Below are 27,666 nucleotides of genomic sequence, written 5' to 3' on the forward strand. Positions count from 1 at the left end.
ATTCTGTTTCTGAAAGGGAATTGCAGGACAATGCTGCTGCCCATGGCAAAGATCAAAAGCTACCTCATCTGGAAAGCATACTACTACCTGTTTCGTTTCAGCAAATGCTCCGCACTCACTATCTTTCTTCTGAGTAAATCATTGGCAATGAATGTCACTTTTTTTTTTTTAATGGATGTCTAAATGCACGCCCTCTCTTGAGACGGCTTTTATTCCTGAACTTCTGCTGCTCATGCTACCTGAGCTTAGAAGCCAGGCAGCTGGATTGGTCTGGGCTGCAGTTACCCGATGGCTCCTGCAGTGTTAACGGGCTTCTTTCCTCTGTGTGTGTGTCTGCTGCTGGCACCAGGCTTCGCCGAGGCAGGCAAGCTGCTGGTGGTACCCATGGATGGGAGCCACTGGTTTACCATGCGTTCAGTGGTGGAGAAACTCTCCCAAAGGGGGCATGAGGTGGTCCTAGTCATACCAGAGGTGAATTGGCACCTGAGCAATTCATCCAATATTACGGTAAAGACTTATCACACGGCTTACACTCTGGAGGATTTGAACGCTGAGTTCCGGAAATTCTCTGATTTTCAGTGGAAAGTTCGGCCACAGAGTCTACTTCCTATGTTAATGGGTTCAGCCAACACAATTTTTGATTACTTTTTTTCACGTTGTAAGAGCTTGTTTGAGGACAAGAAATTAGTAAAATACTTAGAAGAGAGTTCTTTTGATGCAGTGTTTCTAGATCCTTTTGATATGTGTGGTTTGATTATAGCCAAGTATCTCTCACTTCCACCTGTGATCTTCACCAGGGGAGTTTTCTGCCATTATTTTGAAGAAGGCACTCAGAGTCCCATGGCCCTTTCTTATGTTCCGAGAGCTATTTTGGCATTCTCTGATGCCATGACTTTTGAGCAGAGAGTGTGGAATCTTATCCGGTACTTAGAGGAACGTTTATTTTGCCGCTATTTTTACAAAAATGTTGAAGAAATTGCCTCTGAGATTCTCCAGACGCCTGTCACAGCATCTGAGCTCTTCAGTCAACCATCAATTTGGTTGTTACGAAATGACTTTGTTTTGGACTATCCCAGACCAGTGATGCCCAACATGGTCTTCATTGGTGGCATCAACTGTCAGCAGTTGAATCAAAAGCCACTGTCAGAGGTAAGTTACTTCTTTAGCATATTGACGATTAATGTGGCTTTGGACATTTTAAAAAAAGATGCCTTAGTAAACTGGTTTGTCATTTACATCCTTAGCATTTGTAATTTCTTTCCGGTTGAACAAAGTATTTTGTGCCAGTTCATTTATTTGTGCATTATCAAATTTTACAAAGCTCCTTCTTTGCTAAGTATGTGTATATGATTGATGTGATTGTTTATAATTTCTAGGCTGCATTTGTAAATACTGTTTTTGAAAAAAATGCTAAAAAAAACCAGTAAGAAATGAAACTTCCCTTTTGTTGACCCAGTGCTACCCCCTATAGGAAAATGCTTTTAGCAGTTTTGTATGCATCTCTTCCAGTTTTTCTGAAATTATTTTATATAAGTGCATGAATCTCATGTAACTTATCATAGACATTTATTAAAATACAATATACTATCAGACAGGACATATAATTCCTTATCTTCCTTTTTTCACTTACCAATTGTGTACATCTTCTCAGTCAGTATATACGCAAATGTGTCATCCTTTTTATTTTTTAAAATATTTATTTATTATTTTGCTGCATCGGGTCTTAGCTGCAGCATGTGGTATTTTCGATGCGTCATGCAGGATCTTGAATTACCGCTCAAGGGCTCTCTGTCTGTGGCTCGCAGGCTAAGTAGTTGTGGCATGCTGGCTTAGTTCCTCTGCTGTGTGTGGGATCTTAGTTCCCAAACCAGGGGTGGAACACGCATCCCCTGCATTGAAAGGCGGATTCTTAACCACTGGACCACGAGGGAAGTCCCTGTCACACTCTTTTAAATAGTCGCATAAAATTCTTTGAATGCATCATAGTTTATTCAGCTAACCAATACGGGTAGATATTGATGGTTTTCCCCACTTTTTCTTTTATAAGCAAAACTGTATTAAACATCCTTAATTTCTTTACCTGCATATATTTCTGACTTCTTGCTCTTACCTCTGTAAGCCAGAGTCTTTGTTTTCTTGCCTGGGCAGCTTGTGGGATCTTAGTTCCCTGACTAGGGCTCTTGGCAGTAAAAACTCAGTGTCCTAACAACTGGACAGCCAAGGACTTCCTTCTTTGATTATTTATAACTCTTTAAAAAAGTAACAACCATTCTTAGTTCATGGGCCATACAAAATCAGATACTGAAAAAATCAGATTTTTCAGTATCTTTTGAAGTGGGAGACAAGATTGCTGGGCTCCCCAGGGTGAAGTCAGCCGTGAGACAAGTGAGGAAGAAGAGGGGAGTCTAGCAGGAAAATGTGAGTTTTAAATATGTTATAATGCTCTCCTCACCCTCCAAACAACACTGCATCACTTGTTAATAAGAAATATATTAGAGTAAGTAGATGCTACTGGTACAAGGCAAGGTTACTCAGAGTAGTAATCCATTTAAATTTAAAACATTAGGGAGATAACCTGAGTCCTTCTCGTCAGCCATGGGCCCAAACTGCAGGATTCTGAGAGGCTGGGCCTTTCCCCTTTGCCCAGCTTCTGTGGCAATCCCAGGCACCACCCAGCACCATCTGCACCCTTTATCTGAGGGTGGGGTACTGCACCATCCCAAAACCTTGCCCAGTCCATTGTGGTTCATAGGTCACCCAGAGGGGTGTAGAGATATGTAAAGCCATATGGATTTTATATCTACCTATTACAGATAAAGAATTATAAAACATGTTGAACCATATAAGGGTTTATATGTTTGGTTACATATGTCTATACTGGGTTGGCCAAAAGTTCATTTGGGTTTTTCTATAAAGTCTTTTTCTAAAAAACTCAAAATGAACTTTTTGGCCAACTCAATACATCTATAAAATAAACGGTTTTCTATATCTATTAAAGGATTACATGTATTTGAAAGGTTTTACATATCTGAAAGGCAATATATAGATATTTTAAAATTTATACATTGTAAATTTATTTACATTATATAAATTCTATATAATATGGTACATATAAATTAAAAACATATATATTTTTAAGTACAAACATAAAGTAAGCATAATTATCAGAGAGAATTCTGACCTCAGAGAAGACCCTTTAACCAAGATCCTTGCATATAGCAAAACTACAAAAGCAAATTTTCATGAAAAGACTTATGGACATCATGTATTTTTCCTGTGCACTTTGAAATGATTAAGATGGTGAATTTTTTAAAGTGGAAAAAAAATGTCTTTTAACTGCGGATTGGTTTGAATCAGGATACAAACGTGTTTCCCGCATTGGACCATTTCTTCTAACTATCTGTAACTGTCCCCTCCCGTTTAGCAATTGCTTGTTGTAGTAACGGGATCAGTGTCCTGTAGAACGTTTCACGTTCTGGTTTGTCTGACGGCTGTCTTGTGGTCGTGATTAACGCGTTCCTGTAAACTGGAATTTAGTGTAGGTTTGATCGATCCAAGTTCCCCTTTTTGGACAAGCACACGGCATCTGTAGCACTGTGTGGTTGGTATTGCATCACTGCAGATGGCAGCCTACTGCCATCTGACTGCTCTACTTTGAGTGATTTTGACTTTGGTCTGAATGCAGAGTCATGCTCTCCCGTGTCTGCGGTGGCTTTCCAAGGTCCTGAGGGAACTTGGACCAGGTGACAAGTAGGGATGAAGTTGGACAAGTTTTCACCTCCAGTCTTTTGGCTCGAAATCGTGGACCCGAGACATCCCTGGTGCAGCTGACAAAGCTCTGTGTCTTCTAGTCCCTGCCCGCCCTGCCAGCCATATCCTTGTCCTCTTTTATGTTCCAACCCCACTGCCTGCTTCCAGCCTTTCACACCATTCCACTTTGGGGCCCTCATACCTGCTCTTCCTCTCTCTGGAATCCTCTTTCTCCCATTCACAGCCAAGCTAAATTCTTAGCCTTTTTTTGTTTGGTTTCAATGATGTTTTTTGGGGGAAACTCTCCATGATCCCCATGTAAGGTCATACACTCTAGTTATAGGCTCTCATGGGGCCAGATATCACCCTTAAAAAATTGGTAATCCAACGGCAATTAATGAGTTTTCTGGCAATCCTGTAGCATCTGTTACACCTCCCTGTGCTGTAAGCTCCAGGCAGGAACCATATTTGCCTTTCCTGTTGCTATATCTCTAGCATCTGGTCTGGTACCGGGAGCAAACTTGCTGGTTGAATTAAAACACAGTTGGAGTAGAAGGATGTGAAAATGTCCCAGAAAGTTATGTTAAGAGGAAGAAAGGCACTTGTTTCATGTCAGCCTGAGGCTTTTGCCACTCCCATTACGAGTACATCGAGCCTTGCAGGACAGGATAAGTGAAAATGCTTGCCTATATCCCAGGTTTCCATCAAACTGCTTTTCAGAAATGGAAATCTATGGACTTCGCTGGTGGTTCAGTGGTTAAGACTCTGAGCTTCCAATGCAGGGGCACAGGTTTGATCCCTGGTCCAGGAACTAAGATTCCACATGCTGAGCAGCATAGGCAAAAAAAAAAAAAACAACGCTAAAAAAATTCACATCTACTCTTCTAGGCTTCTCAGTGTTAGCAAAGGGGACGGAGGAGACTAGTCAAGGGTTATGTGACAAGTGAGAGCTCGCCAGTGGCTGAGAGAACTTTCAGGAACAAGAGGGTTTTCTATGTGGCCTGGTTTTCTTTGTGCTGTGTTGACCCCTAAGCTCTACCTTAGAGACCCTTGGCCTTCATAGATGTTTTGGTACATGAAACAGCCTGGCATTTAGAGTTGCTCCGGTGGGGTGAGTGGCACCAAGGAATGGGATCCTATGTCTGATCTGAAATAAAGGAATATCCTGAAGACTTAAGGCAAGTCCAGAAGCTGCAAACTGGAGACGGGAGGCAGCACTCTGCTTGGGAAGGGCCAGGGGCTCTCAGCAGAAGGCTGAGTGGTTGTTGGACTCAATGCAGATCTTCAAGAGCATGAGAACCTCAGCTGAGGTCAGCTAATAGATATGTAGGCATGACTCAAGATGTCACTCACGATCCCTCTGGTTCCTGAGTCTGAGCTCAGCCTGCTCACCACTGCACAGTAGGCCAATGAATCCGAGAGATGAGGTTTGCGGCAAGAAAGAGACTTTATTTGGAAAGCCAGTTGGCTGAGAAGATGGCAGACTAGCACCTCAAAATAACCGTCTTATCAGGGTCTAGATGCTAGTTTCTCTTACAGATCAGAGATGGGGGGAAGGCGAGGAAGCAAAGCAAAAAGGCCATTAATCTTGCAAACATCTCCTAGAATGGCAAGCCTCAGGCAGGGGATGTGTTCATTTCTCCCTTCCTGCCATCCATAGGTGGACAGGTGAACCAAGGCACTTTAGCTTGACAGTCAGGCAGAGGGGCAGGATTCTCTGAGGCAAGCTATGAAGTATGATTATAATAACAAAAGCAATGAAAAGCAAGTCCAAGAAACAGCTCCAACATGCAGTTGGAACTGACTTCTTCCCTGCAACACTTTCTCCTTAACCTCTCCTGCCTCCCTCTTCCCTGCAGCACCCTGTTTCTTCCTATCTCTGTTACATCCATCTTCTCTACCTCCCTTCCACCCATGTTTTCCTGTATCACTTTCTCATCACGAATCCTGCCACACAGTGGGCAACAAGAAAGGGCATCCCGAAGTCTGACTCAGACATGGTGCTTTCAGTAAAGAGAGGCAGTAAAGCTTTGCCCAGAGGTACATAGAACAAGAGCTGGGAACACAGAGGATGTGGTTGGAGAGCCCAGGTTCCCCTGGCCCTCTCTCACTACCGTCTTCTCTGTAGCTATAAACCAGTGTTCTTCCCTGCCCTCAGGGTAATGAAGAGCTGCTGCTGAGTATGTGTTGCACCTGCTCAGTAAGTTGTGGTTCCCAGGTGATACTAGCTGTAAAGAACCCGCCTGCCAATGCAAGAGATGTAAGAGACATGGGTTCGATCCCTGGGTTGGGAAGATCCCGTGGAGGAGGAAATGGCCACCCACTCCAGTACTCTTGCCTGGGGAATCCCATGGACAGAGCAGCCTGTGGGCTACAGTCCATAGGGTCGCAAAGAGTCAGATACAACAGAATTGACTTAGCACACACGCACGCACACGGATAAAATAGCACCAGCACACAGAATTCTCTTCCAGATCAAATATGATAATGCATGTAGAGTGCCTAGTGTGTGGCAAAGAATTGGTGACAGCTGTAACCCCAAAACGGGTTATGCTAGGTATTTCCCAGGACAATGATTTTTTTTGAAACATGATCAGATGCCAATGTTCTCCTCTTGTTGGGAACCATCTATGGATTATTTAACCCTCATGGCTCTCTAATCTCACAGTGGACATGATGTTTGTTGGCTTTTTGGTATTACATAATAACATGCAGTTGGCACTTTTTTGGTTTCATAAAAGATCCTTCATTGAACAGATATGGATTGAGAGTCTTCTATGTGCCTGGTTAAGAGCTGGGGATGTGGCACCAACAAATGAACATGACTGCCTGCTGGAAGCTGCTGTCCAATGGGGAGCAGGTATAGATCAGTTACAAATGATGAAAATCACCTGAAGAGCAGAGGGTACAAAGAGAACTGACTCTGGGGGATCTTGCCGGATGAGTGACCTTAGGAAGAGGTGGGGAGAGATTGTGCCAAGCCCCGCAGCCCAAACCCAAATATCATGAGGCATCTCACGCTGAAACCCAGGCACGTTCTTCCCCCTTCACCCATGTCTTTGAGGTCTCCTTACTCTAGCAGATGCAGGAAGTGGAAGTCCAGTTTCCTGTCTCTTCGGAGTGGTCCTCTGTCATGGCTGCTGAGTGACCTGTGCCCCCTCCCCCTCCTCATTACTGCTGGCTCCTGGGGCCACCACCCACATTGATGCCTCACACACTCCTAGCACCCCCCACCCCGGAAGTCACAGACAAGCTCCCTATGGTAAGATATGTGACCACCAGAGACATCAGGCCGGCCTATCCATGGGTGATTCAGACTTGACCCTTTGGGACCTGTGCCAAGACCTGGGCCCACAGCACTCTGACTTCAGGGGTCCCCACCCCACAGCCTAGCAAATGGATTAAATTGCCCCCCATATCCCGCATCACATATTCTGTCAATGTCGCTTGATGAGCTGAAACACAGTGGACCAACTGACCTGAGGTTATATTTGTATAGCTTTTTATTAATTTGATTTTGTACTTTTTAGATTCTGGACTTAGTAAATGTCTTTTTCAGGCCTCAAACACTTGGCAGGGCCTTTAAAATCTTATAGATCCAACCCGTCTTTATCATGAGCTGCAGGTAATTCAAGGGTCAACCTTTCTAATCATCTTCCTTCTATCATGACATTGCCACCTCCACATACAGAGACCTTTTCACCTCCTCTCTACTCAAAATGCCAGGTGTCCTCCATTTAATTTTAGGGACATCTCAGCTTCCATCCCAGGATCTGCCCCCTTCTCCCCAGGGATGCTGTATCATGCTGTGCTTAGACGCTCAGTTGTGTCCAATATTTGCCACGCTATGGACTGTAGTCCCGGAGAAGGCAATGGCACCCCACTGCAGTACTCTTGCCTGGAAAATCCCACGGAAGGAGGAGCCTGGTAGGCTGCAGTCCACAGGGTCGCTGAGAGAGTCATTTCCTAGGCAAGTTGATAGGGAGTCTAGGGGTCCCCAAAGAGAGAGGGGTCTGGAATTCTCAAGGAGGAAAAAAGGACAAACTTTTTTTCTTTCTCCACATTCCTTAGGATTATATACCAATAATGTATCCTGCCTAAGGACAGTCTTTGGATTCAACCTTCTGTTATTTTAAAAAGTTAATTATGGGAGTAGACCTGGTCTTTACAAGGATGTATCTTGCCTGAGGACAGTGTTATCTTAAAATGTAAATTATGGGAGTAGGTCGGAGGAGGTCTTTACAACCTCCAGACATTCTTTGGATTATATAACCTCATTATTAACACTAGCAAGCGGGTACTCTTTCTGCCCCCTTCTGATGCCTATGTCAGAAGCTTTCTCTATCTCCTTTATACTTTAATAAAACTTTACTACACAAAAGCTCTGAGCGATCAAGGCTCATCTCTGGCCCCGGATTGAATTCTTCTCCTCCGGGGGCCAAGAATCCCGGTGTATTCGCGTGATTCAACAACAACCTTTCATCTTGGGGGCTCGTCCGGGATCCTTCAGGACAAGGTAAGGATGCTTGGAGCTTTAGTTCTTTGTTCTCTTGGTGAACACGTTTTCTGCTGTGCTTTACTAACTCTACCGTGTGCTTGTGTGAATGAATGGCATGCCCTGCGTGAAACAAGTAAGGAGCTCTGCTCTGCGGTTCCACAGTGATCTCATAGGGCTTATGGCAGAAACCTGTCGGGGCGTTATACCGACCTGCCAATGCCAAGAGGCACCCAATGTCTCCTTCGGGAACCGACCAGAAATGGGCAAAGCGTGTGGACCGAACTCTCCTTTCTCGGTCAAACTTTTCGGTCTCTTTGACCATTTCATAACTCCTTGGGAATTAGAAGTACTAACCTAATCTATCGGATCATAGACTTTCAAGGGACTTGTGATATATACTGTTACTGTGTACTGTGGCTTAGGTCCCAAACTTGGATTGGTAGTCAAGAAAGTGTCTAGCCTCGCTAGGAATCGAAAGTTCGGAAGCTAGATGGAGCTCTAGCTCCCAGAACATCTCTGAGGTTAAAGGTTACTCAGATTGGGACTGCGATGGGTTTTTTTTCCTTTGGTAATGCCAGCTCTTAGTGGATCAGAAGAGGCTGTTATACTGGTGTGGTGATGCTTGGAAAGAACATCTCAGTTTTATGTTCGCGTCGGTCTTATTGTGGTCAGGAAATACTCAGGGTCGTGCACAGGCACTCAGGTGACGAATGTTTCCTACAGCGGTCTTAGCTTGGGAGGCATTCCGGAAGGTTACTCTGATTCACCCCGGGTGACATCAGAGACAAGCAAGGTTAAGGGTGAAGAGCTGGACGTCAAGTAGGGATGCTATCAGGTCTACCCCTGGTACATCCCCACCCCGTCTCGGTGGTAGAACCGGGAGGGACGAGTACGGCGCCTGCGTCGGTAAGGGACAGACTAAGTCCAACCAGGAAGGAAAAGCTTTTGGTGTAACGTCTGTCTACACCCCCATCTAGAGCAGGGAGGGACGCCTCCGGTAGAAAAATGGCGCTGGTCGCTTTTTTCTCTCTTACAGATGGGAGCTAACAATTCCAGCCTCACTCCTTTGAACTGTATCCTGAAAAACTGGGATAGATTTGATCCCCAGGGCTTAAAGAAGACACACCTGGTCTTCCTATGTGATACTGCATGGCCACGGTATCCATTGGAGGACGGCGAACGGTGGCCAGTTGGAGGGTCTCTTAAGCATAATACTGTTCTACAATTAGACCGGTTCTGTAAGGAACAAGGGAAATGGGTAGAAGTAGCATATGTGTTGCCCTTTTTCTGTCTGCGAAATATGCCAGACTTATGTCCTAAGCGTATAGATTTGGGCGTGAAACCTTCAGCTCCCTCCTGTCCTCTTACTTTGCCCCCATACCTGGGACTCCAAACTGGGATTCAAACTGCCCACATGGAGGTCCAAACAACTCCTGTCTCAGTACGACCTCAGACTACTCTGGTTTCAGTAGAAACTCAGACCATCGAAGTAAGAGATGAGATGGAGGACAGGAGACAAAGAGAAGAGGAAAAACAGGTTTCTCCAATCTATCCCTGGGATCATATGCGCAGAGCAGCCAGAGAGACTGAGGAACAGCCACACAAGCTGTTGTCTCTTTATGAAACACCCACCAGGAGAAATAGTCTGTGAGAGTTAATAAGCCTTTTTCTTATCAAGAAATACAAAGAATCAAGGAGGATCTGGGAGACTATTTAGAGGACCCAGAAAAATATATTAGAGCTTTTAAAGGTGTTACTTTGCTTTATGACCTCACTTGGAAGGATGTGATGTATATCTTGGGACAAACGCTGACTCCTGAGTCAAAGACTCGAATTTTGGGAAAAGCGGTTGCTTATGGAGATGAGTGGCTTGGTAATGAATCAGTAGGGAAGAGGGAGAACAAGATAGCGGCCCTCCCCACTGGGAATCAGGCGGTCCCAACTGTAGAACCAGACTGGGACTACAACACAGCTAAAGGAAGATGGGATCAGAGTCATTTTGTTAGATGTATTCTTGAGGGACTTAGGCAGGCGCGTTCTAAGCCTTTAAACTATAGCAAATTGGCAGACATAGAACAGGAGAAGGAAGCTCCTGGTAAATTCCTAGATAGACTGAGAGAAGGCCTTCGCAGATTCACTGAGATTGATCCCGAAAGTGAAGAGGGAAAAGTGATCTTAAAGGATAGATTTCTCACTCAGTCGGCTCCAGATATCTGCCGTAAGCTATTAAAGCAGGCGTATGGACCAAATCAGTCTTTAGACACTCTGTTACAACTGGCTCAGACAGTCTATTATGGTAGGGAATATGAGGAAAAGAAAGAAAGGCAAAAAAAGACAAAGGAAAAGGCAGAAGCCTTCGCCATGGCTATGAAAAACGTTCTTAAACAGCCTGAGAAAAATGCCCAGAGGGGCCCAGGTGAAAAGGGATGGGCTTGCTACTGCTGTGGAAAGGAGGGGCACCTCAAGCGGGATTGCCCTCAGGCATCTAAGCCGCCCCGGCTCCATGTCCGGTCTGCAAAGGACCACACTGGAAGAGAGAATGCCCCCAGAGGTGTAGGTCTCCCGGGTCGAACTTTCAAGACAATCAGGACTGAAGGTGCCCGGGGGTCCCCACACAAGCTCCCGTCCTAATTACACCTGAGGAACCCCGGGTATTAATAGTTGTGGGGGGCCAATCCGTCGATTTCCTTTTCGATACTGGGGCAACTTATTCTGTGCTTACTGAAGCCCCTGGCCCACTTTCTTCCCGATCCGCTTCCCTAATGGGTCTATCTGGACAAGCCAAAAGGTATTATTTCAGTTATTCTTTATCTTGCATCTGGGATTCTGTGCTGTTTTCACACGAGTTTCTGATTGTGCCAGAATCTCCTTCACCCCTTTTGGGAAGGGATATACTGAGCAAGGTCCATGCCTCTGTTTTCATGAATATGGAGCCCTCCCTTTCTCTCCCTTTAGTTGAACAAAATGTAAATCCTAGAGTATGGGCTGATGGAAAATCTGTGGGTCGAGCACAAAATGCTATTCCTGTAGTTGTTAAGCTCAAAGACCCACACGTATTTCCACATAAGAAGCAGTATCCACTGAAACCTGAAGTTAAGGAAGGGTTAAAACCCATCATCGAAAATTTAAAGGAGCAGAGACTATTAATTCCCTGTAACAGTCCTTGCAACACTCCTATTTTGGGTATAAAGAAATCGAATGGTAAATGGAGACTAGTTCAAGACTTACGAATAATAAATGAGGCTGTAGTTCCTTTACACCCCGTGGTGCCTAATCCTTATACACTATTGTCTGAAATTCCTGAACGGGCCAAATATTTCTCAGTAATTGATTTAAAGGATGCCTTCTATTCAGTGCCTTTGGCGGAAGAAAGTCAATTCCTATTTGCCTTTGAAGACCCTACGCAGCCAGCTTCTCAGTTAACCTGGACAGTTTTGCCCCAGGGATTTCGTGACAGTCCTCACTTATTCGGACAAAGTTTGTCACGAGATTTACAAAACTTTAATAGCTCTGAAGCAGTGGTGTTACAATATGTAGATGATATTTTGCTCTGTGCTGAGACAGAGGAAGCTTGTTCGCGAGCCTCAGAAGATTTCTTAAACTTTCTGGCAGGCTGTGGTTACAAGGCATCAAGAGAAAAGGCTCAGCTTTGTCAACAATCGGTTAGATATCTGGGCCTAATCATATCAGAAGGGACTGGGGCCATAGGCCCTGAGAGAATTAAACCTATACTAAATCACCCCCTACCTATGACTTTAAGACAATTGAGAGGATTTTTGGAAATCACAGGTTACTGTCGCATTTGGATTCCGGGTTATGGGGAACTTGCTTGGCCTTTATATAAACTTATAGCTGAAACTCAGCAGGCCCAAACTGACAAACTGGTTTGGTCTCCAGAAACTCAAAAGGCTTTTAAGGTTCTTCAGACTGCTGTCCTGCAAGCTCCAGCTCTGAGCTTGCCCACAGGGTCAGAATTTAATTTGTTTGTCACTGAAAGAAAAGGTGTGGCATTGGGAGTTTTGACATAACCCCGAGGGCCTCACCAGCAACCTATTGCTTATCTAAGCAGAGAATTAGATGTAGTTTCTTGTGGGTGGCCCCACTGCCTAAGAGTAATTGGGGCAGCGGCTTTATTAGCACCTGAAGCTTTAAAAATAATTAATGGACGAAACCTTACTGTACTGACTTCTCATGATGTGAGTGGAATCTTAAATTCTAAGGTTAATATTTGGATGACAGACAGTAGGCTTCTTAAGTATCAGTCATTGTTGTTAGAAGGACCAGTAACTAAGCTTAAAGTTTGTGGAAATTTAAATCCTGCCACTTTCCTTCTTGAGAAGGAAAATGAAACACCTGATCACGATTGTTCTCAATTCCTAACTTTAAACTATGCAGCTCGGGAGATCTAAAGGATACCCCATTAGACAATCCTGACATGGAAATATTTACAGATGGCAGTTCTTTTGTTCAGGATGGAAAGCGTAAAGCAGGTTACACCGTGGTGACTTCTGAACAGGTTTTGAAAGCAAAATCTCTCCCCTAGGGAACCAGTGCTCTGTTAGCGGAGCTTGTGGCTCTGACCCGAGCTCTAGAGTTAAACAAAGGGCAGCGGATGGGCCTGATAATCTATGTGAGTCTACTTCTGCTGACTCCAAAAATCCTGAGTCTGCAGTTTGATCCTCAAGACAATGTCTTCCTGTCCTGGGCTCACTCTTATGCTGCATTCCACAATCGGTCTAACTGCTGGGTCTGCGGAGAGCTCCCCTCTTCATCAGTGGAAGGCTTCCTGTGGTGGACATCCCCACTTCAAGATAAAGACTTTCTCCAAGTCTGTGAATACCTTTGACAACAATCACGTGCGATGCCTCTTCTTCATCTGATGACATCTACCAACCCTAAAATGGACTGGTGCAACACTTTGTACTCTAACTATGGACATAATGTGACTTTTAATTTTGATTATACATTGTCTCGGTTCAATGACTATTTTGCTACATATAAGGAAAATAGGTCTAGATCTAATGGTTTTTTACCTGACATTTATCAAATATGGGATGAGGTTACATGGCTAACTCCTGAAAAAGGACATTTAATATCTACTGCCTCTATATGCTGGGAACAAACAGAGCCGTCCCCAAAAGTTAGCCAACAACTTAATTACAATGATTGGAAACAAATGGGATATTTGTCTCAGGAAACATGCAATGTAATCATTCCTGTGTTTTCCAATCCCAGTTCCGGTTCTCCCTTTGTCTGGCCAGGCACGAATTGGGACTGGATATCTCAGTCGCGCTGGCTTGCTCCAAACGGGACTTACTAGATATGTGGCTCTTACCTATGGGCATGGCTCCCCCCTGGTTGGATAGGGAGATGCACCCTGGGTCTAGCCTTTACTCATGGCTTTATATTTTCAGAGCTTCCAGAAAAGCCTGCTAATTTACCCCACCTTAGAACTTGGTGGGCAAGCTCTGTATTTTATTGGTATGATTATTTGGCTGCAGCGTTTGTTCCCTCTTTGGGAACTACAGATGTTATGTTATGAGTGGATGCTTTGACTACTTTTACTCAACAGGCATTACAAGATTCTCAAAAGGCTATTTCAGCTCTTAATGCTGAACAAGCACAAATTAGAAAGGTGGTTTTACAAAACAGATTGGCTCTAGATATTCTGACAGCTGCACAAGGAGGAACTTGTGCCATTATTCATACCCAGTGCTGTACATATATACCTGATATGAGCACGAATGTCACTCATTTTACTAACCACACGAACAAGATGATTAGGGCTATGGACACTCCTGAAGCCTCAATTGCTTCACTTTGGAAAACGTTAACTAATTCCCCACGGTGGACAACTATCTTAATTACAATAATTCCGGTTGTTTTGTTCTTGCTGTTTGCTCCCTGCATCTGTAATTGTATAACTGGATTTGTTTCTAGCCGCATGAAAGCTTTTAAGTTACAAATGGTTGCTCAAACTCCTGCTACTGCTGTAGCTTCCTCCAGCTACTATTTGGGGCCCCTGGATCAGATATCCTCAATATGAGGATTAGGAGAATATGTTGCCTCACCAATTTAGGGACAGCGCCCCTTATCAGCTTGGAAGCAGTTATGGAACGAGAACGACGCCCCTTTTCCCTAGGCAACATAATTCTCCTAAAAGAAAAGGGGGGAATGAGAGAGTCATTTCCTAGGCAGGTTGATAGGGAGTCTAGGGGTCCCCAAAGAGAGAGGGGTCTGGAATTCTCAAGGAGGAAAAAAGGACAAACTTTTTTTCTTTCTCCACATTCCTTAGGATTATATACCAATAATGTATCCTGCCTAAGGACAGTCTTTGGATTCAACCTTCTGTTATTTTAAAAAGTTAATTATGGGAGTATACCTGGTCTTTACAAGGATGTATCTTGCCTGAGGACAGTGTTATCTTAAAATGTAAATTATGAGAGTAGGTCGGAGGAGGTCTTTACAACCTCCAGACATTCTTTGTATTATATAACCTCATTATTAACACTAGCAAGCGGGTACTCTTTCTGCCCTCTTCTGATGCCTATGTCAGAAGCTTTCTCTATCTCCTTTATACTTTAATAAAACTTTACTACACAAAAGCTCTGAGCAATCAAGCCTCGTCTCTGGCCCCGGATTGAATTCTTCTCCTCCGGGGGCCAAGAATCCCGGTGTATTCGAGTGACTCAACAACAACCTTTCATCGCTAAGAGTCGGACACGACTGAGCGACTTCACTTTCACTTTTCACTTTCCTGCGTTGGAGAAGGAAATGGCAACCCACTCCAGTGTTCTTGCCTGGAGAGTCCCAGGGACGGGGGAGCCTGGTGGGCTGCCGTCTATGGGGTGGCACAGAGTCGGACACGACTGAAGTGAGTTAGCAGCAGCAGTAGCAGCAGGACTGCAGTCCACTGTGGATACACGCCCTAAACTCAGGGGTTGGGTCTTCAGGAGACCCCGAGAAAAGGTTGGCTTTCCACCTTGACACTCAGTGATGCCCCAGGACACACAGCGTCCCACGGCACTACCCAGAGCAGGCCTGACCCTCCAGGGTGGCTCACCCGTCTCCTCTGCTGTGACTGGCAGACACTCTACATTCTTCTTCCTGTTGTCTTGTTCATACACATGCACATACATACACACACATCATTCTTATGAATAGAAACAGTCTTCTCCACACTCCCTTCTTAGTTTGCAAGGCTATCTCTCTGGTGACATTTTACAAAGTGGTGTTAGTTTCTTTCTTTCATCTCCTGTCTCCTTGTATGACCCTTTGGGCCTGCTGGGAATAAGAACAGGAGGCCAAGCCTCCTGTCCAGCAACTCAGAGACCAGAGCAGACCTCTGCTCGGAAGGGCCCAGAGTGGTCCTCCGAAGGATGGGGACTGGGCTGAGGAGCCTGAGGCTTGCAGGGCATCTTTCTGCGTCCACCTCCACACACTTTCTTCAGTCTTCCCTCCTCTGGAAGCACTGTTCTTGCTTCAGAAAGGTTGACCCTTGAATTACCTTGAACCTGTGGGGGTCCTGCCTGCCCTGGAGGGTGGACTCTCACTCACTCTGCTCCCCTTGGGACCATCAGGGTCTCCGTGCCACCTTGATGGACACACACCAGGACGCTCTCCTTCCTGACTCTGATCACTGTGAGTGGGAAACCCTGCTGGCACTCTTCTCCCTGGGATGTTGCAATGAATTTGGGATTTGGCTGGGTTCCTGGGACCAGCGCTGTGCTTGCAACAGCCCCTTCCATGCCGTTTCTCGGGCTTCTTTTCTTTTCCTGAGTCCCAGCATGCTTCCTGAGCCCGCGGGGCTAGGTTAGGACAGACCCTTGCGTGCCTGTTCAGTTGTGTGTGACTAGTCCTGGGTGAGTCTGTTTGAGTTCTGCTAGGAACCACCTCTTGCTTGGAAAGCCTGCCTCTCACACCCGTCATCTCCTGGATTCTCTTTACTCAGCAGTAAATCAGGCAGTGCTAACATGTAAATCACGTGAAGAGCAGAGGGTACAAAGAGAACTGACTCTGGGGGATCTTGCCGGATGAGTGACCTTAGGGAGAGGTGGGGAGAGATTGTGCCAAGCCCCGCAGCCCAAACCCAAATATCACGAGGCATCTCACGCTGAAACCCAGGCACGTTCTTCCCCCTTCACCCATGTCTTTGAGGTCTCCTTACTCTAGCAGATGCAGGAAGTGGAAGTCCAGTTTCCTGTCTCTTCGGAGTGGTCCTCTGTCATGGCTGCTGAGTGACCTGTGCGCCCTCCCCCTCCTCATTACTGCTGGCTCCTGGGGCCACCACCCACATTGATGCCTCACACACTCCTAGCACCCCCCACCCCGGAAGTCACAGACAAGCTCCCTATGGTAAGATATGTGACCACCAGAGACATCAGGCCGGCCTATCCATGGGTGATTCAGACTTGACCCTTTGGGACCTGTGCCAAGACCTGGGCCCACAGCACTCTGACTTCAGGGGTCCCCACCCCACAGCCTAGCAAATGGATTAAATTGCCCCCCATATCCCGCATCACATATTCTGTCAATGTCGCTTGATGAGTTGAAACACAGTGGACCAACTGACCTGAGGTTATATTTGTATAGCTTTTTATTAATTTGATTTTGTACTTTTTAGATTCTGGATTTAGTAAATGTCTTTTTCAAGCCTCAAACACTTGGCACTAAAATCTTATAGATCCAACCCGTCTTTATCATGAGCTGCAGGTAATTCAAGGGTCAACCTTTCTAATCATCTTCCTTCTATCATGGCATTGCCACCTCCACATACAGAGACCTTTTCACCTCCCCTCTACTCAAAATGCCAGGTGTCCTCCATTTAATTTTAGGGACATCTCAGCTTCCATCCCAGGATCTGCCCCCTTCTCCCCAGGGATGCTGTATCATGCTGTGCTTAGACGCTCAGTTGTGTCCAATATTTGCCACGCTATGGACTGTAGTCCCGGAGAAGGCAATGGCACCCCACTGCAGTACTCTTGCCTGGAAAATCCCACGGAGGGAGGAGCCTGGTAGGCTGCAGTCCATGGGGTTGCACAGAGTCGGACACGACTGAAGCGAGTTAGCAGCAGCAGTAGCAGCAGGACTGTAGTCCACTGTGGATACATGCCCTAAACTCAGGGGTTGGGTCTTCAGGAGACCCCGAGAAAAGGTTGGCTTTCCACCTTGACACTCAGTGATGCCCCAGGACACACAGCATCCCACGGCACTACCCAGAGCAGGCCTGACCCTCCAGGGTGGCTCACCCGTCTCCTCTGCTGTGACTGGCAGACACTCTACATTCTTCTTCCTGTTGTCTTGTTCATACACATGCACATACATACACACACATCATTCTTATGAATAGAAACAGTCTTCTCCACACTCCCTTCTTAGTTTGCAAGGCTATCTCTCTGGTGACATTTTACAAAGTGGTGTTAGTTTCTTTCTTTCATCTCCTGTCTCCTTGTATGACCCTTTGGGCCTGCTGGGAATAAGAACAGGAGGCCAAGCCTCCTGTCCAGCAACTCAGAGACCAGAGCAGACCTCTGCTCGGAAGGGCCCAGAGTGGTCCTCCGAAGGATGGGGACTGGGCTGAGGAGCCTGGGGCTTGCAGGGCATCTTTCTGCGTCCACCTCCACACACTTTCTTCAGTCTTCCCTCCTCTGGAAGCACTGTTCTTGCTTCAGAAAGGTTGACCCTTGAATTACCTTGAACCTGTGGGGGTCCTGCCTGCCCTGGAGGGTGGACTCTCACTCACTCTGCTCCCCTTGGGACCATCAGGGTCTCCGTGCCACCTTGATGGACACACACCAGGACGCTCTCCTTCCTGACTCTGATCACTGTGAGTGGGAAACCCTGCTGGCACTCTTCTCCCTGGGATGTTGCAATGAATTTGGGATTTGGCTGGATTCCTGGGACCAGCCCTGTGCTTGCAACAGCCCCTTCCATGCCGTTTCTCGGGCTTCTTTTCTTTTCCTGAGTCCCAGCATGCTTCCTGAGCCCGAGGGGCTAGGTTAGGACAGGCCCTTGCGTGCCTGTTCAGTTGTGTGTGACTAGTCCTGGGTGAGTCTGTTTGAGTTCTGCTAGGAACCACTTCTTGCTTAGAAAGCTTGCCTCTCACACCCGTCATCTCCTGGACTCTCTTTACTCAGCAGTAAATCAGGCAGTGCTAACATGAAAATCACGTGAAGAGCAGAGGGTACAAAGAGAACTGACTCTGGGGGATCTTGCCGGATGAGTGACCTTAGGGAGAGGTGGGGAGAGATTGTGCCAAGCCCCGCAGCCCAAACCCAAATATCACGAGGCATCTCACGCTGAAACCCAGGCACGTTCTTCCCCCTTCACCCATGTCTTTGAGGTCTCCTTACTCTAGCAGATGCAGGAAGTGGAAGTCCAGTTTCCTGTCTCTTCGGAGTGGTCCTCTGTCATGGCTGCTGACTGACCTGTGCCCCCTCCCCCTCCTCACTACTGCTGGCTCCTGGGGCCACCACCCACATTGATGCCACACACACTCCCCGCACCCCCCACCCCGGAAGTCACAGACAAGCTCCCTATGGTAAGATATGTGACCACCAGAGATATCAGGCCGGCCTATCCATGGGTGATTCAGACTTGACCCTTTGGGACCTGTGCCAAGACCTGGGCCCACAGCACTCTGACTTCAGGGGTCCCCACCCCACAGCCTAGCAAATGGATTAAATTGCCCCCCATATCCCGCATCACATATTCTGTCAATGTCGCTTGATGAGTTGAAACACAGTGGACCAACTGACCTGAGGTTATATTTGTATAGCTTTTTATTAATTTGATTTTGCTCTTTTTAGATTCTGGATTTAGTAAATGTCTTTTTCAGGCCTCAAACACTTGGCAGGGCCTTTAAAATCTTATAGATCCAACCCGTCTTTATCATGAGCTGCAGGTAATTCAAGGGTCAACCTTTCTAATCATCTTCCTTCTATCATGACATTGCCACCTCCACATACAGAGACCTTTTCACCTCCCCTCTACTCAAAATGCCAGGTGTCCTCCATTTAATTTTAGGGACATCTCAGCTTCCATCCCAGGATCTGCCCCCTTCTCCCCAGGGATGCTGTATCATGCTGTGCTTAGACGCTCAGTTGTGTCCAATATTTGCCACGCTATGGACTGTAGTCCCGGAGAAGGCAATGGCACCCCACTGCAGTACTCTTGCCTGGAAAATCCCACGGAGGGAGGAGCCTGGTAGGCTGCAGTCCATGGGGTCCCACAGAGTCGGACACGACTGAGCGACTTCACTTTCACTTTTCACTTTCATGCGTTGGAGATGGAAATAGCAACCCACTCCAGTGTTCTTGCCTGGAGAGTCCCAGGGACGGGGGAGCCTGGTGGGCTGCCGTCTATGGGGTGGCACAGAGTCGGACACGACTGAAGTGAGTTAGCAGCAGCAGTAGCAGCAGGACTGCAGTCCACTGTGGATACACGCCCTAAACTCAGGGGTTGGGTCTTCAGGAGACCCCGAGAAAAGGTTGGCTTTCCACCTTGACACTCAGTGATGCCCCAGGACACACAGCGTCCCACGGCACTACCCAGAGCAGGCCTGACCCTCCAGGGTGGCTCACCCGTCTCCTCTGCTGTGACTGGCAGACACTCTACATTCTTCTTCCTGTTGTCTTGTTCATACACATGCACATACATACACACACATCATTCTTATGAATAGAAACAGTCTTCTCCACACTCCCTTCTTAGTTTGCAAGGCTATCTCTCTGGTGACATTTTACAAAGTGGTGTTAGTTTCTTTCTTTCATCTCCTGTCTCCTTGTATGACCCTTTGGGCCTGCTGGGAATAAGAACAGGAGGCCAAGCCTCCTGTCCAGCAACTCAGAGACCAGAGCAGACCTCTGCTCGGAAGGGCCCAGAGTGGTCCTCCGAAGGATGGGGACTGGGCTGAGGAGCCTGAGGCTTGCAGGGCATCTTTCTGCGTCCACCTCCACACACTTTCTTCAGTCTTCCCTCCTCTGGAAGCACTGTTCTTGCTTCAGAAAGGTTGACCCTTGAATTACCTTGAACCTGTGGGGGTCCTGCCTGCCCTGGAGGGTGGACTCTCACTCACTCTGCTCCCCTTGGGACCATCAGGGTCTCCGTGCCACCTTGATGGACACACACCAGGACGCTCTCCTTCCTGACTCTGATCACTGTGAGTGGGAAACCCTGCTGGCACTCTTCTCCCTGGGATGTTGCAATGAATTTGGGATTTGGCTGGGTTCCTGGGACCAGCGCTGTGCTTGCAACAGCCCCTTCCATGCCGTTTCTCGGGCTTCTTTTCTTTTCCTGAGTCCCAGCATGCTTCCTGAGCCCGCGGGGCTAGGTTAGGACAGACCCTTGCGTGCCTGTTCAGTTGTGTGTGACTAGTCCTGGGTGAGTCTGTTTGAGTTCTGCTAGGAACCACCTCTTGCTTGGAAAGCCTGCCTCTCACACCCGTCATCTCCTGGATTCTCTTTACTCAGCAGTAAATCAGGCAGTGCTAACATGTAAATCACGTGAAGAGCAGAGGGTACAAAGAGAACTGACTCTGGGGGATCTTGCCGGATGAGTGACCTTAGGGAGAGGTGGGGAGAGATTGTGCCAAGCCCCGCAGCCCAAACCCAAATATCACGAGGCATCTCACGCTGAAACCCAGGCACGTTCTTCCCCCTTCACCCATGTCTTTGAGGTCTCCTTACTCTAGCAGATGCAGGAAGTGGAAGTCCAGTTTCCTGTCTCTTCGGAGTGGTCCTCTGTCATGGCTGCTGAGTGACCTGTGCCCTCTCCGCCTCCTCACTACTGCTGGCTCCTGGGGCCACCACCCACATTGATGCCTCACACACTCCTAGCACCCCCCACCCCGGAAGTCACAGACAAGCTCCCTATGGTAAGATATGTGACCACCAGAGATATCAGGCCGGCCTATCCATGGGTGATTCAGACTTGACCCTTTGGGACCTGTGCCAAGACCTGGGCCCACAGCACTCTGACTTCAGGGGTCCCCACCCCACAGCCTAGCAAATGGATTAAATTGCCCCCCGTATCCCGCATCACATATTCTGTCAATGTCGCTTGATGAGTTGAAACACAGTGGACCAACTGACCTGAGGTTATATTTTTATAGCTTTTTATTAATTTGATTTTGCTCTTTTTAGATTCTGGATTTAGTAAATGTCTTTTTCAGGCCTCAAACACTTGGCAGGACCTTTAAAGTCTTATAGATCCAACCCGTCTTTATCATGAGCTGCAGGTAATTCAAGGGTCAACCTTTCTAATCATCTTCCTTCTATCATGACATTGCCACCTCCACATACAGAGACCTTTTCACCTCCCCTCTACTCAAAATGCCAGGTGTCCTCCATTTAATTTTAGGGACATCTCAGCTTCCATCCCAGGATCTGCCCCCTTCTCCCCAGGGATGCTGTATCATGCTGTGCTTAGACGCTCAGTTGTGTCCAATATTTGCCACGCTATGGACTGTAGTCCCGGAGAAGGCAATGGCACCCCACTGCAGTACTCTTGCCTGGAAAATCCCACGGAGGGAGGAGCCTGGTAGGCTGCAGTCCATGGGGTCCCACAGAGTCGGACACGACTGAGCGACTTCACTTTCACTTTTCACTTTCATGCGTTGGAGATGGAAATAGCAACCCACTCCAGTGTTCTTGCCTGGAGAGTCCCAGGGACGGGGGAGCCTGGTGGGCTGCCGTCTATGGGGTGGCACAGAGTCGGACACGACTGAAGTGAGTTAGCAGCAGCAGTAGCAGCAGGACTGCAGTCCACTGTGGATACACGCCCTAAACTCAGGGGTTGGGTCTTCAGGAGACCCCGAGAAAAGGTTGGCTTTCCACCTTGACACTCAGTGATGCCCCAGGACACACAGCGTCCCACGGCACTACCCAGAGCAGGCCTGACCCTCCAGGGTGGCTCACCCGTCTCCTCTGCTGTGACTGGCAGACACTCTACATTCTTCTTCCTGTTGTCTTGTTCATACACATGCACATACATACACACACATCATTCTTATGAATAGAAACAGTCTTCTCCACACTCCCTTCTTAGTTTGCAAGGCTATCTCTCTGGTGACATTTTACAAAGTGGTGTTAGTTTCTTTCTTTCATCTCCTGTCTCCTTGTATGACCCTTTGGGCCTGCTGGGAATAAGAACAGGAGGCCAAGCCTCCTGTCCAGCAACTCAGAGACCAGAGCAGACCTCTGCTCGGAAGGGCCCAGAGTGGTCCTCCGAAGGATGGGGACTGGGCTGAGGAGCCTGAGGCTTGCAGGGCATCTTTCTGCGTCCACCTCCACACACTTTCTTCAGTCTTCCCTCCTCTGGAAGCACTGTTCTTGCTTCAGAAAGGTTGACCCTTGAATTACCTTGAACCTGTGGGGGTCCTGCCTGCCCTGGAGGGTGGACTCTCACTCACTCTGCTCCCCTTGGGACCATCAGGGTCTCCGTGCCACCTTGATGGACACACACCAGGACGCTCTCCTTCCTGACTCTGATCACTGTGAGTGGGAAACCCTGCTGGCACTCTTCTCCCTGGGATGTTGCAATGAATTTGGGATTTGGCTGGGTTCCTGGGACCAGCGCTGTGCTTGCAACAGCCCCTTCCATGCCGTTTCTCGGGCTTCTTTTCTTTTCCTGAGTCCCAGCATGCTTCCTGAGCCCGCGGGGCTAGGTTAGGACAGACCCTTGCGTGCCTGTTCAGTTGTGTGTGACTAGTCCTGGGTGAGTCTGTTTGAGTTCTGCTAGGAACCACCTCTTGCTTGGAAAGCCTGCCTCTCACACCCGTCATCTCCTGGATTCTCTTTACTCAGCAGTAAATCAGGCAGTGCTAACATGTAAATCACGTGAAGAGCAGAGGGTACAAAGAGAACTGACTCTGGGGGATCTTGCCGGATGAGTGACCTTAGGGAGAGGTGGGGAGAGATTGTGCCAAGCCCCGCAGCCCAAACCCAAATATCACGAGGCATCTCACGCTGAAACCCAGGCACGTTCTTCCCCCTTCACCCATGTCTTTGAGGTCTCCTTACTCTAGCAGATGCAGGAAGTGGAAGTCCAGTTTCCTGTCTCTTCGGAGTGGTCCTCTGTCATGGCTGCTGAGTGACCTGTGCCCTCTCCGCCTCCTCACTACTGCTGGCTCCTGGGGCCACCACCCACATTGATGCCTCACACACTCCTAGCACCCCCCACCCCGGAAGTCACAGACAAGCTCCCTATGGTAAGATATGTGACCACCAGAGATATCAGGCCGGCCTATCCATGGGTGATTCAGACTTGACCCTTTGGGACCTGTGCCAAGACCTGGGCCCACAGCACTCTGACTTCAGGGGTCCCCACCCCACAGCCTAGCAAATGGATTAAATTGCCCCCCGTATCCCGCATCACATATTCTGTCAATGTCGCTTGATGAGTTGAAACACAGTGGACCAACTGACCTGAGGTTATATTTTTATAGCTTTTTATTAATTTGATTTTGCTCTTTTTAGATTCTGGATTTAGTAAATGTCTTTTTCAGGCCTCAAACACTTGGCAGGACCTTTAAAGTCTTATAGATCCAACCCGTCTTTATCATGAGCTGCAGGTAATTCAAGGGTCAACCTTTCTAATCATCTTCCTTCTATCATGACATTGCCACCTCCACATACAGAGACCTTTTCACCTCCCCTCTACTCAAAATGCCAGGTGTCCTCCATTTAATTTTAGGGACATCTCAGCTTCCATCCCAGGATCTGCCCCCTTCTCCCCAGGGATGCTGTATCATGCTGTGCTTAGACGCTCAGTTGTGTCCAATATTTGCCACGCTATGGACTGTAGTCCCGGAGAAGGCAATGGCACCCCACTGCAGTACTCTTGCCTGGAAAATCCCACGGAGGGAGGAGCCTGGTAGGCTGCAGTCCATGGGGTTGCACAGAGTCGGACACGACTGAAGCGAGTTAGCAGCAGCAGTAGCAGCAGGACTGTAGTCCACTGTGGATACATGCCCTAAACTCAGGGGTTGGGTCTTCAGGAGACCCTGAGAAAAGGTTGGCTTTCCACCTTGACACTCAGTGATGCCCCAGGACACACAGCGTCCCACGGCACTACCCAGAGCAGGCCTGACCCTCCAGGGTGGCTCACCCGTCTCCTCTGCTGTGACTGGCAGACACTCTACATTCTTCTTCCTGTTGTCTTGTTCATACACATGCACATACATACACACACATCATTCTTATGAATAGAAACAGTCTTCTCCACACTCCCTTCTTAATTTGCAAGGCTATCTCTCTGGTGACATTTTACAAAGTGGTGTTAGTTTCTTTCTGTCATCTCCTGTCTCCTTGTATGACCCTTTGGGCCTGCTGGGAATAAGAACAGGAGGCCAAGCCTCCTGTCCAGCAACTCAGAGACCAGAGCAGACCTCTACTCGGAAGGGCCCAGAGTGGTCCTCCGAAGGATGGGGACTGGGCTGAGGAGCCTGGGGCTTGCAGGGCATCTTTCTGCATCCACCTCCACACACTTTCTTCAGTCTTCCCTCCTCTGGAAGCACTGTTCTTGCTTCAGAAAGGTTGACCCTTGAATTACCTTGAACCTGTGGGGGTCCTGCCTGCCCTGGAGGGTGGACTCTCACTCACTCTGCTCCCCTTGGGACCATCAGGGTCTCCGTGCCACCTTGATGGACACACACCAGGACGCTCTCCTTCCTGACTCTGATCACTGTGAGTGGGAAACCCTGCTGGCACTCTTCTCCCTGGGATGTTGCAATGAATTTGGGATTTGGCTGGATTCCTGGGACCAGCCCTGTGCTTGCAACAGCCCCTTCCATGCCGTTTCTCGGGCTTCTTTTCTTTTCCTGAGTCCCGGCATGCTTCCTGAGCCTGCGGGGCTAGGTTAGGACAGGCCCTTGTGTGCCAGTTCAGTTGTGCGTGACTAGTCCTGGGCGAGTAAATTTGAGTTCTGCTAGGACCCACCTCTTGCTTAGAAAGCTTGCCTCTCACACCCGTCATCTCCTGGACTCTCTCTACTCAGCAGTAAATCAGGCAGTGCTAACATGAAAATCAAGAGCCGTATCACATCCTGGACTGATGGGTGGGAGGGCTGGAAGTCACTCCCTGGCTTTCTCACTCATACTCCAGGGCTCTCACCATGTGCTAGCTCCCATGGGGACTTGCACACATGCAGTAGAACACCTAAAGAACATCGATTCTTTTGGGAGAGGAAGCTGGTCAGTGACACTATAATCTGTAACTGTTTAAATCTGTAAACTGTCACTTGCAAAAAAAAAAAAATTAAAATAGTCACTCTTCTATTTTTTTGCTTGTTTGTTTTGGGAAATGCAGCTATTTTTCTTTAATATGCTATTTATCCTAACCCAGAATGGACTTATTCTTATTATCTTAAATCAGTTAATGAGGAAGCATTTTTTAAAGTGATTTTAATTTCTAAAACAGATCATTTTGTTGTTGTTGTTCATTCGCCAAGTCCTTTCCGCTCTTTCTGATCCCATGGACTGTGGCAAGCCAGGCTCCTCTGTCCTCCACTGACTCCTGGAGTTTGCTCAGATTCGTGTTTATTGAGTTGGTAATAATATCTAATAGATCACTTGGGTAGACATATCCCCAATGGGGTTTCCCAGGTGGCACAGTGGTAAAGAATCTGCCTGCCAATGCAGGATATGTGTATTCGATTCCTGGGTCAGGAAGATCCCCTGGAGAAGGAAATGACACCCCACTCCTGTATTCTTGCCTGGGAAATTCCATGGATAGAGCAGCCTGGTGGGCTACATACAGTCCATGAGGTCACAAAAGATTTGGATAGAGCTTAGCAACTAAATGACAACAGCAATGTCCTTATAAAAAAGGGTAAGTCATCAGAGGTTAGAAGGGAACCTGGAGCAGACCATTCCTGAAAGCCTCCAGAAGAAATCCACCTGGCCCATGCCTTGATCTCAGGCATTCAGTCTCCAGAACCCTGGTAGTAAATTTCTGCAGTTTAGGCCACCCACTGTGCAGTCTTTGCTTCAGGGGCCCTCATTGGTGGGAAATTCCCTAAGCCAATGGGAAATTGCTTTCTAAGCCAAGAAAGTGTTCTGCGGTGTCTGGGATCCAATGCTAGAGACATATTTTTGTTTCAAATCCTGGCTGGTTGAGTCACCATCAAATCCCTGTCACCTGCTGCTTTCCCTTTGTTTTATATTTCTACATTCTCTCCCCTTTTACATTTTTCCACTTTCTCTCCTGCCTCTTTTACTCCTCCTATCCTCTTTCCATTCGCAGTGCACAACTTAGAACTTTCACTCCTTGAGATTTTATCTTAAAATTAGTTAGTTATTAGGCTGCCTTGGGTCTTAGTTACAGAATCCATGATCTTTGTTGCACACACTCTCTAGTTGTGGCACGCAGGCCCAGTTGCTCCATGGCATGCCATCTGGACAAACCTAGACAGCGTATTAAAAAGCAGAAGCATCACTTTGCCGACAAAGATTTGTCTAGCCAAAGCTGTGGTTTTCCTAGTAGTCATGTATAGATGTGAGAGTTGGGCCATAAAGAAGTCTGAGTGCCAAAGAATTGCTGCTTTTGAATCGTGGTGCTGGAGAAGACTCTTGAGAGTCCCTTGGACTGCAAGGAGATCAAACCAGTCAATCCTAAAGAAAATCAGTCCTGAATATTCACTGGAAGGACTGATGCTGAAGCTCCAGTACTTTGGCCCCCTGATGGAAAGAGCCAACTCATTAGAAAAGACCCTGATGCAAGGAAAGATTGAAGGCAGAAGAAGGGGGCAGCAGAGGATGAGATGGTTGGATGGCATCACTGACTCAATGGACATGAATTTTAGCAAGATCCGGGAGATAGTAGAGGACAGAGGAGCCTGATGTGCTACAGTCTGTGAAGTCGCAGAGGGTAGGACAAAACTTAGCAACTGAGCAGCAATAACAACAAAGTTATTTGGGATCCTAGTTCCCAGACCAGGGCTCAGGCCCACATCCCTGCATTGCCAGGCAGACTCCCAACTCCTGCACCACTAGGGAAGTCCCCCTTGAGACAATCTGAGGATTTGCTTTTGCCCAGCAGAGGGCTTTTCGGTTCATCCACACAGAACCCGGCTGCCTGATCAGAGCCAGAGGAAGCCCCTCTGAGGGACCTGCCCTGGTGCCCACACTCTCGGATTAGCAGATTAACTCACTAATTCTAGATGGAACCCTCTGTGGCAGATGCGGCAATTCAGGTGCAGAGCAGTGGGTTGTGCTGCTGGGGTCGGAGGAGGGTGAGGAAGGGGAGGCTACAGACTTTAGAATTTCTGTTTTTAACCACAGTCTGAGTGGACGTTGTGGTCTTTGAGCACGTATCTGTTGGGATTATTTTTAAAAATAGTTTAATTTATTTATTTTTGGCTGTGCTGCTGTGTTTGTTGCTGCGGGGCTTTTTATCTCCAGTTGTGGCAGGCGGGGGCGA

The 27,666-nt window shown here is 47.5% G+C and overlaps 1 protein-coding gene across 1 annotated transcript; it reads left to right on the forward strand.

Annotated features, from left to right (window-relative positions):
* Nucleotides 1-274: 274 nt before the first annotated feature.
* On the forward strand, nucleotides 275-27,384 carry LOC113890367 (UDP-glucuronosyltransferase 1-9-like). Its single transcript, XM_027538263.1, has 2 exons — nucleotides 275-1,149; nucleotides 27,286-27,384. Exons 1-2 carry the CDS (start codon nucleotides 289-291, stop codon nucleotides 27,382-27,384), a joined length of 960 nt encoding a protein of 319 aa, XP_027394064.1. The 5' UTR covers nucleotides 275-288.
* Nucleotides 27,385-27,666: the final 282 nt, after the last annotated feature.

This window comes from Bos indicus x Bos taurus, chromosome 3, assembly GCF_003369695.1.
Source record: "Bos indicus x Bos taurus breed Angus x Brahman F1 hybrid chromosome 3, Bos_hybrid_MaternalHap_v2.0, whole genome shotgun sequence".
Taxonomy (NCBI): Eukaryota; Metazoa; Chordata; class Mammalia; order Artiodactyla; family Bovidae; genus Bos; species Bos indicus x Bos taurus.

Bases quoted from the DNA above. Each gene is read 5' to 3' on its own strand.
- LOC113890367 (XM_027538263.1), top strand. From the start codon at position 289: ATGGCTCCTGCAGTGTTAACGGGCTTCTTTCCTCTGTGTGTGTGTCTG. The intron at 1,150-27,285 runs GTAAGTTACTTC...TTTGCCCAGCAG, and splicing joins ATCAAAAGCCACTGTCAGAG to AGGGCTTTTCGGTTCATCCA.